Below are 13,665 nucleotides of genomic sequence, written 5' to 3'. Positions count from 1 at the left end.
CCTATTGGCCTGCCAGGGGTGGGGGGTCACTGCTGCAGGGTGGGGGCGCTGGGATTGCAGGGGCAGGGGCAGGGTCAGGGTCAGGGCTGCTGGTGAGGGAGGAGGGGGGAAACCGGGAGATTGAGACTCCCGGGGGGTGGTGGGGGGGGGGGGAGGGTGGAGATCGAGGCTGGTGGTGGGAACAGTGGGGGAGGGTCGGGGGCTGGCCGAGACATCCGGGAGGCCAGTGATCGGGGTGTGGGGGGGGGTCACAGGGGTCACGGGGCTGGCCAGCGGTCGGGAGGTCGGCAATGCAGAGTCAGTGCACATGCGTCGATCTCCACTCTGACAGATCTGTGCATGCACAGTGGCCACTCAGCTCTGTGCTGCGGATTCTCAAGTGGGAATAGGCCCTGACCACTGATTTTTAATGTGATTCATGCTAGGGCATTCCGCAGTGCTCAGAGTATGGGAGATTCATTTTGAATTTCACACTGAAAAAAAACAGTTTTTACGCAAAGTCGGCACTTAGAATTTTTTTGGAAGAATCCCGGCCTAAATTTTTATACCAGTGTGAACATTGTCAATATAGGCTTTGGTTTTAGATATGTGTGTGAAAGATGGCACCTCGAATACTTGAATCACTGAGTGTCTAGATTATGTGCTCAAATCCTGAAGTGGGACTTGAACTCAACCTCTGATTTGGAGGAGATGGTGCTGTCAACTGAGTGAAGTTGACAATTAGCAAAGGACAACTGTGGTTCTGTTAGGGAGGGCACACAGCTTCACTCTCCTGCTGATCACAAAGTATAGAAAGAGGAGGCAATGGCTGAACAAGTGCAGGGTTGAATTTATTGCACTGCTTGACCTCCTCTAGTTCTCTCTCTGCTTAGTTCAACAACAATCTTTAAGTATATTCCCATTTATATTCTTATTAATTTAAGATTTTGGTTATAGGATACATGTTAAGACACAAGTACATTGCACTATATGTTTTCTTTCCCAAGTCCTGATTTATGCATTTTGTTATCTCCAACAACCATTCATTCTTTCCACCTGAAATTTAGCTGGCTTCTATATACTGTAAGAAGTCTCACAACACCAGATTAAAGTCCAACAGGTTTATTTGGTAGCACAAGCCACTAGCTTTCAGAGCGCTGCCCCTTCAACAGGTGAGTGGGAGTTCTGTTCACAAACAGGGCATATAAAGACACAAATTCAATTTGCAAAATAATGAAAATATTGGCCAGTGCAGACCTGTGTTTCCCCTAAGTTCCATCTTGAGCTGGTGCTTAGCAACAGCACAATGTCCCCTGATTCCACATTACATTGCACACAGGTCTTTTCAAGATGTGACCCCCAACATATGCCTGGTATTCATCTGGCAACTGTTCTTGTGCTTTATTCACTCATTTTACTGCGCTCTCCGGAATGTTACCTTTTACCTCATGGTTCCCGATACTCATTTAATACCTCATTTAATAGGGCTCTCTTGTATCAGTTCTCACCTGACAAATGGCCAGGTAAGCCACCCTCCACCTCTCCCACCCTTGACTCATTACCTCAACTGCCTGTCAGTTTGGGTAAAGGCTCTTTTCATCAGTGCAATCCCACCTCTCCATCTCACTGTCCTTTTGTCCTTATTGTTTGTTCTCATTTTGTAAAATACTTGCTTTTTTTTTACACTTCTTCACAGGGATTGGGCTCTTAGAGAAAAAGAAAAGCTTGTATTTATAGAGCGACTTTCACAACCTTGGGACATCTCAAAGCACTTTACAGCCAACTCTTCATGTGCAGTGTGGTCACTGCTGTTGTGTCCAATAATCTGCTTTTATGATATTGGCTGAAAGATATTTTTATTTAATATACTTTATTTGTTAAATATCTGAAAGAACATTACATACATTTCAAAGTGGTCATCACACAAAGTGCAATAATAGTCAAGTTTTCTACATAGATCATGTTGCACCTTGAGGTGCTTCAATGCAGTCAAATAAATATTAGAGATTTTTTTCAGGACCAAGCCACCATCAATCACCTCGAATGGGAGGACATCCAAGCTGGCTCTGATTGTGGCAAGAATTAGATCTAACTTAGCTAAGACTAACCATCATTAAATGCCAGTGATTTCCAAGTGCCAACCTGTCATTGTTGGGAGGGTGGACCATGTGCTTTTGCTCAATTCTGATCCTAACTATGCAAATGAAGAATGAGACACTTCTGCTCCCTTCCTTACTCAGGGGAAAAAATGCTTTGCAGAAACACAATTATACAGGACAAAATTATTAATAAGCCACGAAGGAAGGTGTGTTCAAAAATTAAAGTATATAAAATTAAATAAAATGTTGAGGAAACGAACGGGACGAGAAGAAAAAAAAAGAGGGCGCCGGAGTGAGGCAACTTCTTGCGAGTTGTCCCCAGCGTATTCTCTAATTCCATCCTTTACTCTTGTTCTATGCTCTCTTCACCCTACCTGTGACTGCAACACTATTGGCGAGATTCTCTGGCCTCCCAGTCGTGTGTTTGCCGCCAGCAGGAGTGGCGTGTTGTTTGCTAGCGGCAGGATACTCCGGTCCTGCTGCTGTCAATAGGAATTCCCATTGACATTACCCCAGGCAGGCAAGAAACCCATGGGTGGGGGTGTACTGCCGGTGGGATAGGAGAATCCTGCCAGTGTGAACAGGTGGTTAGCACTGCTGCCTCACAGCGCCAGGGACCTGGATTCAATTCCCGGCCTCAGGTCACTGTCTGTGTGGAGTTTGCACATTCTCCCCGTGTCTGTGTTTCCTCCAGGTGCTCCAGTTTCCTCCCACACTCCAAACATGTGCAGGTTAGGTTGATTGGCTCTGCTAAATTGACCGTAGTATCAGGGGAATTAGCAGGGTAAATATTGGGGTTACAGGAATAGGACCTGAGTGGGATTGTGGTCGGTGCAGACTCGATGGACTGAATGGCCTCCTTCTGCACTGATTCTATAACAGCCAGAGAATTCCAGTCTATAATCTGAACCCTCTCCTTTCCTTCACTCCTATGTACTCCAAGCACGGTATGTATAGCGAACATGAAACAAGACTTTTCACCGTGTCCCTATACATGTGACAATAATAAATCAAATCAAAAAGAGTGATTTTAGTCTGCTCCCCACTCACTCTCGAAAGGCAACCGAGCAAAGGGGAATATGCCTAAATTTTGAACACCATTTTGTCATTTAATGCAATGGGAGCAGGACAGAACCTGAAAGTGAGAACGCTGTATGCTGGAAAATCCCCTGCGAGTCAGTCAGAGAGAGACAGGGGTACATTCCCACTGCCAGCACTGCCAGGGGTACATTCCCGCTGCCAGCACTGCCAGAGCAGCCGCCTCTCGCTGTGTCTCCGCCAGGAGGCTGACTCACCTGAGGGAAGGTGGCTGGGCGGGAAGGTGGGGCCGGGATTTGGAGGGTGCGGTTCCTCCACAGCCCTTCTGGATTTCCTGCTCTCAGCTCCGCCTCGTCCACAAGCAGCTTTAAGGTGGCAAGGCAGCGGCGGGAAGTCAGAGCGGCGGGGTAGCGGTGTGTGGATCCTGAGGTGGGGGTGACTTCAGTACTCGGACTGATCACACACACATATATATATATATCACACACTGAGAACATTCCGGAGAGCTTCCTCGCCGAACAAGGAATTGTAAAGATGAACGTGACGCAGGAGAATTATTTCCTCAAGTCCGCCTTGCCCACGGACGCCCCGGTCTCCACCCTGGCCATGCCCTCGGACCTGGAGCTGGACCACAGGAAGGAGTACCAGCAGCGGGCACAGCACCAGAACATGAGGGTACAGGAGCAGGTTCGCACCATGCTCAAGAGCGGCGGCAGCCGGGCCAGCAGCTCGGTGTGCGGAGACTCTTTCACTGCAGGTAAAACTAAACTTATCTTAAATCAAGCCCACATTATCTAGTGTGTGTTCCTAAACTTATGTCGGGAACTTTCTCCGCCGTGAACTATTCGTTTTCCAGCCACCTCTTTTCCAGTTTAAAATCAGTCCAAAGGAATGTCCTTCCAATGTGATACCCTCTCTCCCAAGGTGTGTTATACAAGATTCTCCTTCCAATCCTGAGGTAAAAAGTGGGTTCAATCGGCTCCTTTTTTTGAGTGCGGGAACTTGCATTTTGTTTGGAACCGTGGATAATGTGTACAGTGTGACAGGACAACTTTGGGTGTGGTCTTGCTGTGTAAAAGTTCAGGGTTGTGGGCTGATCCTATCTTGCATGTCAATAGCAGGTTGCAGAGCCAGTCCTGAAACATTCTGAGCAGCCCAGTTCCAGATTCTTTGGTGTAGAGTTTGGAGTTCCTATGGTGATGGAATTACATTTTCTTCCTTGCCTGAACTATCATCACCTGAACTATGTTTTGTGATTCCCGAATGTGACCCTTATTTTACATACAAGCAACTGAAGAATATGAATTAACTGAATATAAGGCACAAAAAGGCTGTCCATATTTGTTTGGATCAATCTCACTTGTCTATCTATCTTCCTGTCACACTGTACATATAACCACGGTTCGAAACAAAATCTGTCCCAGCGAGTTCCTGCACTCAAAAGCGAAGCAGATGTAACCCATTTTCTACCTCCAGATCGGAAGGAGAATCTTGCTCAGCGCATGTATAACACACCTCGGGAGAGAGAGCTCCGTTCCTTCTGTTACAGAAATGTTTTTAGTTGCCTCAGCAAGCCATTTATATATGTCAGTTTAATAGACTCTAATTTGCCTGGTTCATCTTTGTCGAGCCCCTTCATAATGGTGAATATAACAGGTCACTTTGTAGTTATCTCTCATCCAAAGATCAAATCCCCTCACCTTTGCTCACAATTTAAAACTCAGTACAGACTGCAAAATACAGATCAGTCTACCTATATAAAATCAAACAATCTTTCTATAAACTTTGTGGGAACTTTGTTGAAAATGATATAGTGTGATTTCTGTATCGAAGACATTGTGAAGTTCAGCTAAATTTCTTGCTTTTGAATTTTGCTGTTCTATTTATGATGTCACCTGAAACTCTTTATGGTGTTTAAGACATTTAGGTATATAAAGTATGGAAAATGGTTTTTCTCAAAACTCCTTTGGAATTCAACAAGTACGTCAAGCTTTTGATGCATTTCTTGCGTAACCGCATTCAGTAGTTCTTGTCTTTACACAATATCTTGTAATTTTCAATATGAAAGTTTTCTTGTAGATGTTGACAGACCATTCTCATTATAATACCCACATATCTCCATTACAGAGGAGGGTATAGTAAATAAAAGACAAATTCCCGAAGCATCTGATGCATTTTAAGATCTTCACACTGGATTTTCATAGGATATATTGTGTTAATGTCTTTATCAGTTAACAGCAGGGTTGTTCACACAAACATTTTCATTGCTATTACCAGATGTGACATCTTTTCAGCAGCGCAAGGTCAGTGGGGCTATGATATTCAGAATGTAAACTTTAGATGGATGAGATTTCTATAGTTGCATGCTTTTTGCATGAATGTTTAGCTTCACTTTTTCCAATGATAAGACAGCCATGGAATGGTTTAGTCATATGTCCAATTTGTTAGACTATGATCTAAAGCATGGCTGAGAAAAAAATCTTCCCTCTTTTTCAGTCTCTGCGAATTTGCTGTCTAGTTTATCCACAATCAAATTTAGAGTCACCTTTATAGAAGTATTTGATGCTAAACTATAAGCTCTCACATTACTGCTCCTTTCACTTTTTACCTTCCATTATTAGAGAAAAAAAGGTCTCATTTCACTTCATTAACAGTGAAGCTCCTGCAAAATCTGAGAGCTGTATACTTCAAGAAACATTCCAAGCTTTATAGCTTTATATTAATTCCCTAACTCATAATGCCTGCTAGATTTTGAGTTGTCTCATTCAGATTTCTCTGCTGTGTAGAATTCCCAGCTTGGCTTCACTGCAAATATTCTGAGATCCGTAATTAGCGTTTCGAGATCTCTCGCATATATGTCAGCAGTTGTTAATTGTCCTATCCTTATTATGTGAGGTTATATCTACTTTGTTTGCATTCTTTTAAAAAAAAGTTTTAAAAAAATACTCTGGTCATTCTTTATAAAAAGGGTTTGAACTGCAATTTTGAAGCACAAGGTAAATATTCTACCAGCAGCAGAAGAATGTTTGCCTTGGCCTAGTACTTTGACTTATGACTAGTGACCGATTAACTTTTGAAGCAAGGTCCATGGTTGCGAGTGTTATTTTGTTTTGATATTTCAGGATTGTCTAACATCACTAAAATGCATTTTGCAATTTTGAAACTCTACTATTATTCAGTTTCTTCCAGTTAGTCAAAGTGTAAAAGGTTATTAATTCTGAGATAACATAAAATGGGATAGAATTTCTTACTGTTTATAGGCAATGGAAACAGCTCTGGGTTACCCACTTCAATCATTCTTCATCAATATAAAGCTCAAATTTGTCCTGAATATCAATAATGTTTCCTTATCTGGGGAAGCATCTGGGATCTATAGAGTAAAAGATAGAAATAAATCTTGTCAACTAATATTCGATCCATCTATCCAATTTAGCTTCCATTTACTCTGATGTCAGTACAATGTGGAGATGTTTCTCCCTGGCCCCCTCTTTCCTCCTTGGAATGCAGTACACTAGATTATATACCTTTTTCTTCACCCTAAGTCCTTGCTTTATTTAACTCAATCCTCTCCTCTTCCCATTCTAACACATTATTTTCTGGCATATATAAACTGTTCTTATTTCCCTTTCTCCAATGATCTGCTTGTTTTGAAAAGCTAAGTGTGACATGATCTGATATTTCTATTGATCTAGTCTGATGTTTTTGGATTGCATGGAAACACCGTGATGTAATGTATGCTTAGAATTTCTAATGTTGAACTCAATTTAGAGGGGTTAAATTCTCAGGACAAGTCTTAAATGAGATTAGCTCAAACTGTGGAATATCAACAATATTTTTACATCTGTTACTCCTACAACAACTCTTTTCATTTGAACTGAACAAGGATCATTGCCAAGTGTAATCATGAAATCACATAGCCCAATGCTACAAAGGAAATCTATTTGCTAGCTTGGGTTTTCTTTCAGAGTATATAAGTTTTCTTGGGTTCCTCTTCCTCAGTTGAATCACAATCATCCTTATTTCCTTGCTCATTTGCTTTTGCTTCAGATTGTTCTTGGAATCATACTTGGCACTTCATAAAACTTGTTGTTTATGTAAATAGTAGACAGTTTTATTTGTTCAAATTTTACTATGATCTTTATCTAGCAAAGTATAGTTAAGGCAAAAATGCCCCATGATGATAGCCTAGGAGGCAAATTAATTTTTGATAAAGTTGATAAAGCATCATGTGACTGGGTGTTGTACACAGTCACGCTATCACATTTGTGTTTTCATAAATTGTTATGAATATTCAACATCATTTGGAACTAAGTACTAAAGATTTAGATTGGCCACAATTATTTAAGTGGAAATAAAATACCAAAGGCTGATATTGCACTGTGAGCACTCAGCTAAAATACGTTGAGTGGAATTGTCCAGTCCCATCAATGGGAAGCTTGGCATGTGGGGGAACTTAATTTGGCACGAGATCAGAAATCAGTTTCCCAATGGAGGGATAAACTTTTAACAATTATGGTCCCAGGATTTTAAAGACAGGTGGAGCTTCTGGACAAACGATGCGTGTTCATTAAAAGTCCAGCTCCCCAGAATTAAGTTTTCCCCTCCAAATTCCCCACCAGCGAGAAATTACAATGTTCACACTCACGGCTGTCTATAAATAGTGTGAAGGAGACTTCTTCCGTGATTAACTGGTAAGTTGCCTCTACATTGTTCTCTTTGGGGAGCATCTGTAAATACCAGCCTATGTTTCAGACTGAGTGGTGGCAGTGCAGGTTTTAAGGAAGTGAGGAAGGGTTTGTGGAAAAGGGTGGATCGGTGGCTGGGAAAAAGTGGAAGGGACAGTACAGATTGTCGGGGTGCCCTTTCAAGTATGGCGCTAGACCTTCAACCCCATGAGATAATGCTGGGACAGTGACTTTCTGCTTGCCCCACCATGACATTCACCATGCTCCTCCCATTGCATAGTTAATGAGCTAAACAGTGCAGAACTGTGCATGGCCAACCATCCCTTGCTCTCTTTTTCACCTCCTCCGCCCCACCCCCAGTGGATTCACTCCCACATCATCTCCTGCCACCAAGCCTAGACTCCAGAACAAAAGATTCGAGCCAAATATTTATTTTTATCTGAGGTATTTCCTTGGTCTTTGTCCATATGCCAGTGCAAAGATCTCTGTTGTCCTTTGAATCATTTCTAATATTGCTACATCTTTTTGTAATTATGGCAACCATAACTTGATGCCTGTACTTAACAAAGACTACAGATCACTTCCTTGGGCTTAATTTCTACGGATCTGCATCCACATTGTGCTGTGCTAGTTTATCATAGAATGCTACTGAATTCTTTAAATGGTTAATAATTCATTGTCTGTAACTTTTGTTTCACTTTTTTTTCTTTTAATTTTTAGAGAGGGGTTGCAAGGAGGAATAGTTTACTCAGCAGCAAATGTTTTTAACCTCCTGAATTGGTGGAGCACTGAGACGTACAGACAGGTAGATCCCTGGTTTGGGATCCTGGTCTGTGCTGGAATAGTTAATGTCAGTCAGGTGAACTGCCCCTGGACTGAGGAGAAAATCCGCGTATGTTTCTGCTTCTAATTGCTGGTCTGACGCGCTGTTGCTCTCTTTTTCACACCAGCTCCACATCATTGCTGTTGCACGACATGTTGACATGGGTGACATCGCCAGCGGACTCTTACTGCCGGGAAGCAATGTTTCTAGGATGGCCGACCTGGCAAGCTTTGTCGGAGCTTGTGATGGTCCTCATTATAGAATGGTTCATTGATATTTAAACATTGAATTTCTACAAGGCTTTCCCAATCTGCCATCATGTATTTACAGATAGAAAATCTTAGCAGGTCTGGCAGTATCAGTGGGGAGAGAGATGGAGCTAATGGATGGGATTTTCTGGCTATGCCCACTGCCGGGATTGTCCAGTCCCGCTGAAAGTCAATAGACGTTTGGTTGGGTTGTCAAATCTCCCGTGGCGGTTTCCACCATGACTGGGCCAACGTTTCAAGTCCCATTCAGAATTGAGTTTTTCTAGCACTTTCTGTTTTTGTTTCAGATCTCCAGCATCTGCAGTATTGTGCTTTTACTTTTGTGAATTTGCAGATGATCTGTGGCAACCCCAGAGTAAGCAGCAATTTAGATCATTTCTGCCAAAGTTATGACAGGAGATTGGGACCATCACTCAAGATAACTAGCCTCAATGCCTAATCTCTTTGTTGTCACATCAGTGAGGTATCAGAGGCCTTCCCTGGGTATTGTAACAAAAACCCAGGCAAAGTAAGCACATTTGGGCGAGGGGTAAGAAATTGGGAAATTTTCATGTTTCCAATTAATCTTTTGCCTTTTTTTATATTATAATCCAATCTTTAGGAATGATGAGATATCATACGTCAACCATGCCAAGCTTCAGCTCCAAGTCTCAAGCTTTTATTGCAGATAAAAAGTACTCGGTGAGTATATATGGCCTTCTGTGTTATAATAACCTGAGATGTTTATTTTCTTCACAAACAGGGCATATAAAGACACAGACTGAGTCTGTGTCTTTATATGCCCTGTTTGTGAACAGAATTCCCACTCACCTGAAGAAGGGGCTTGGAGCTCCGAAAGCTTGTGTGGCTTTTGCTACCAAATAAACCTGTTGGACTTTAACCTGGTGTTGTTAAACTTCTTACTGTGTTTACCCCAGTCCAACGCCGGCATCTCCACATCATGTTTATTTTCTACCAACCATGCCCTTTCTTTCATGAGCAGATTCGCAGCTCAAATTTAACCATGATCACAACTGAGTCACTACTTGGTCTCTGCATTGCTCAGTGAGGCAGAGCAGAAAGCAGTAGGCATAGCTACTGCTTTTCAGGGTAGAATTTTATTTAGAGCAGCAGAGCGTAACATGTTGACTGTAAGAACAAGGGCCTTCGAGTAAAAGGTTCTAAACACTGCCCGTCAAACATATGGAGACTAGAAACTGCTGTCCCTTCAGGGATTACAGCATGTAAGTACAATGCAAATTCTCTGCATACAACACATTTGCACATAATTTAACGTTTGTTATGCATGAAAGATGTTGAATTATTCAGCTATTTGAATTGAGCAACTTTGGGCTCAGAAAAGGCTGTATCCCATTTCTATTATAGAAACTGCTTCATTGCAGAATATCGTAGCATTCTTAATGCATGACATTTGCTTCATTCACGTTGTAGGGTAGATTCCAAAAGCATGGAAAGAGGAGACCTGTGCAATTTTTCAGAAGTTGTAAATGTGACTGCACAGCTGACCTAGTCACATTGATGACTTTCCTAATCAGGAATTCTCTACCAGCAGTTGAAGCTAAAACATTGTATGTTTTCAAGAAGGAGTTAGATATAGCTCTTGGAGTAAAGGGGATCAAAGGATATGGGGTGGGGGGGAAGAGGGATCAGGATATTCAGTTGGATGATCAACCATGATCATAATAAGTAGTGAAGCAGGCTTGAAGGGCTGAATGGCCTATTCCTGTTTTTAGACTATGAATGTTTCACAATGAAGTGGTCATGTTAAGGTTGTGGGCACTATTGCTGAAGATCCCTGATTTGATCCATGTTTATTAAGCTGACCTCAGTCAATGGAACAGCTAGGTTTTTTGTAATTGTCCTCAGCACTCCTTAGTTAAGGAGGAGGAAAAGGCAAAAGCCAAAGTTCCCACTGCTTCAGACGTAGGCTCCAATTGGAACACCTAACCTGTTTCCCTGAGCAGACTGGACTTTTCAACACCGAGATATACATATAAGGGATAGGGAACAAAGGAAAATGGAGTTGAAGTGTAGATCAACCATCTAATTGAAATGTGGAATGGGCTCAAGGAACTGAATGACTTAGTCCTGTACCTATGCTTCATAATCGGTCACTTGCAGCAAGGAGCAATGCTCTGAGTGGACAGATTGGGAAATCATGGGCTCGAAGTAACAAACTTTCTCCTACAAGGCTTGCCAGTCCAGTCTCATGCTTCGAGGTAGAAGGGGCAGTTCTGGGGATCAGTGCTATGGTATGTGGTTTTGTCCACCCAAAACTGGAAGGATGTAAAAACAATGGGAAAGGTATAGTGCAAAATCACTGAACTTTTTCCAGGGATGAATGCTTACAATTTTGAAGAGAAACTTGTAAAGTAACTAAGATTAAAAAGCAAATTACTGCGGATGCTGGAAACTGAAACAGAAAACGTTGGAACATTTCAACAGGTCTGACGGCATCTGTGGAGAGGGAACAAAACTAACGTTTCAAGTCTGGATGACTCTTTTCCGAGCTGTGACGCTGTCTGACCTGCTGAGATTTACCAGTATTTTCTGTTTTTGTTGCTTGAAAATTAACTACCTTTTTCACTAAAGCTGGGAAAATGAAAGGGTGAGCTGGCACTTGTAATAAAGATTAGTGATCTCACTGGTTGGCAAAGGTGACAGATTTATGACAAATAATCTCGTACACATTTTGGGCAACAGATTTTGTTTGAACCATCGTCTAAATCTTCTGAAATGAACTATTGATTAATAAAAGGAAATTAAATCCATCGCTTGAGAAAGAGAAATATTAAAGGATGTGGAGGACTAGCAGATCATAGGTCATAGAATCCCTACAGTACAGAAGGAGGCCATTTGGCCATCGAGTCTGTACAGACAACAATCCCCCCTGGGCCCTATTCCCATAATCCCACACATTTACCCTGCTAATCCCCCTGACATTAGGCCATTTAGCATGGCCAATCAACCTAACCTGCACATCTTTGGACTGTGGGAGGAAACCCACACAGATACGGGAGAATGTGCAAACTCCACACAGATAGTGACCCAAGGGCGGAATTGAACCTGGGTCCCTGGTGCTCTGAGGCAGCAGTGCTAATCATTGTGCAATGAATGGGATGATGAATTGGATTATACTCGATGGTGTAGATGTAATTGGCAAAGGTGTGTGGCTGGAATTTTATGTTCCCATTTGCAGTGGGCGTCAATGGTGATAGGAGCGCAAAATATTGCGAGAGGCCCAAATCACGTTTTACCTTGATGTGACTGTCCCTGCCCCCGTCTATGACATCATGTAAATCCCGACATTCACCATTGGGAAGCCCATTGCAATAAATTTACATCTAATTATCGGGCCCCTATACCTGAAAAACACCCCCCCCACTGTTAAATATTCCGGCTTCCATGTTCCCTCCCACTCCGCCATTCCCCCCCCCCCCGCCCCGGCTATAATAAATGATTTCTACTTGCTATCCAATGTTCCAGGCAGCCATTGGTTAAGAACTGCGCAAAGCTGCACTATGAAGTCCACCACAGTCAAATAGCCTGCCAATCTACACTGTCTGTGCTCACCAATGAGGAATCACTTCCTGGGCAAGATACTGCATAGCTCCCAACAACTGCAAAAACAAAGCCCAGCACAAGTCAGTACTTTTCAGGAGAGTGAAGTGGGAAAGTGGACTAATCACCAAACGATTATGAACTTGAGAGAATTTTATTGCTCTGGTTTTGTTGTGCTGTGCTTAATAAGAGGTGTTTCAGAGTTATTATTTTTTCCTCAGACTATCCAGCCATCTGTATACAAACAGGGGAGCAATCAAAATTGGTCATCTCGCTCGGCTGTGGGGGATTATTCCTTTAAAGGGAAAACTGCAGCAAGTCAATATGGCAGACAGAGAGAGGGGGTTCTGACTCAGTACAGGCCTATTTCAGTTCATCAGACTGCCTCCTCCAGACCACTGTCTTTTCACCAGTCCGCCAGCTACAGATATGTCAACCAAGCACCGATGGATCCGCAGGACATCGATAACTTATCCCTACACTCAATGCAGTTGCCTGGAAAATACACTCCAAGCATGAGGAAAAAGTCTTGGTCTGGAGGACAAATGAATGGACAAGTCATGTACCAAAGAGCAGATGATGGTGAGATGAGCTTGACTTCGGATCAGGTTGATAATGGCTATTTGTCTTCTGGGGGTAATGGCTATGGCAGCAGCACCTACAGTACGAGCTACATGATGAGTCAATCTCCAAGCAAGCGACTGAATAGCACAAACATGGCAGGCTCCGTGAAAAGCCTGCCAAGGTCGTTAAGTGGCACAGTGGGCATGGCTAGTTACGCAGTGGAAGGGGTGGAAGAGATGCCTGCACGTCGACAAATCAGACCCCCAGCTCAGCGCACACTGCAGAGAGTCCAGCAAATCAACAAAGCAACTCGAGGAAGAACAGCTTCAGGTTCCTACACAGTAGCATCTGACTTGATGCAAATGTCACGCGCTCCATCCCTTCGGAGCTTGGGCAGAGCAGATGTTGGTGTCCAAGAATTGGGAGATCTGCATGCACAAGATTTTCAAACAGTGGGGCTTGACGCGGTACAAATGGCACAGTAAGTCTGAGATTGATCTTGTGATTGGAGATATACAGGTACAGTGTCACAAAACCAGCAAGCTCGGGACCGAGTCCATGGCAGATTTCGGACCTTGCCAGCTTTCAATGAAAAAAAACGGAACCTTAATTCAATTAGTGGGAGACAAATGAAATCAAGTGCATAA

The 13,665-nt window shown here is 42.8% G+C and overlaps 1 protein-coding gene across 1 annotated transcript in view; it reads left to right on the top strand.

The window, feature by feature from the left end:
* The first annotated feature begins 3,484 nt into the window (after positions 1-3,484).
* Positions 3,485-13,665, top strand: part of LOC144498779 (plakophilin-3-like) — a 49,222-nt gene continuing 39,041 nt past the window's right edge. The window contains exons 1-3 of the mRNA XM_078220447.1: positions 3,485-3,873; positions 9,495-9,574; positions 12,676-13,499. Of these exons, the coding sequence (XP_078076573.1) occupies positions 3,651-3,873; positions 9,495-9,574; positions 12,676-13,499 (1,127 nt within the window). The 5' untranslated portion in view covers positions 3,485-3,650. The remainder of the gene's footprint in view (positions 3,874-9,494; positions 9,575-12,675; positions 13,500-13,665) is intronic.

This window comes from Mustelus asterias, chromosome 9, assembly GCF_964213995.1.
Source record: "Mustelus asterias chromosome 9, sMusAst1.hap1.1, whole genome shotgun sequence".
Classification (NCBI taxonomy): Eukaryota; Metazoa; Chordata; class Chondrichthyes; order Carcharhiniformes; family Triakidae; genus Mustelus; species Mustelus asterias.
This window is presented reverse-complemented; position numbering and strand designations above follow the sequence as displayed.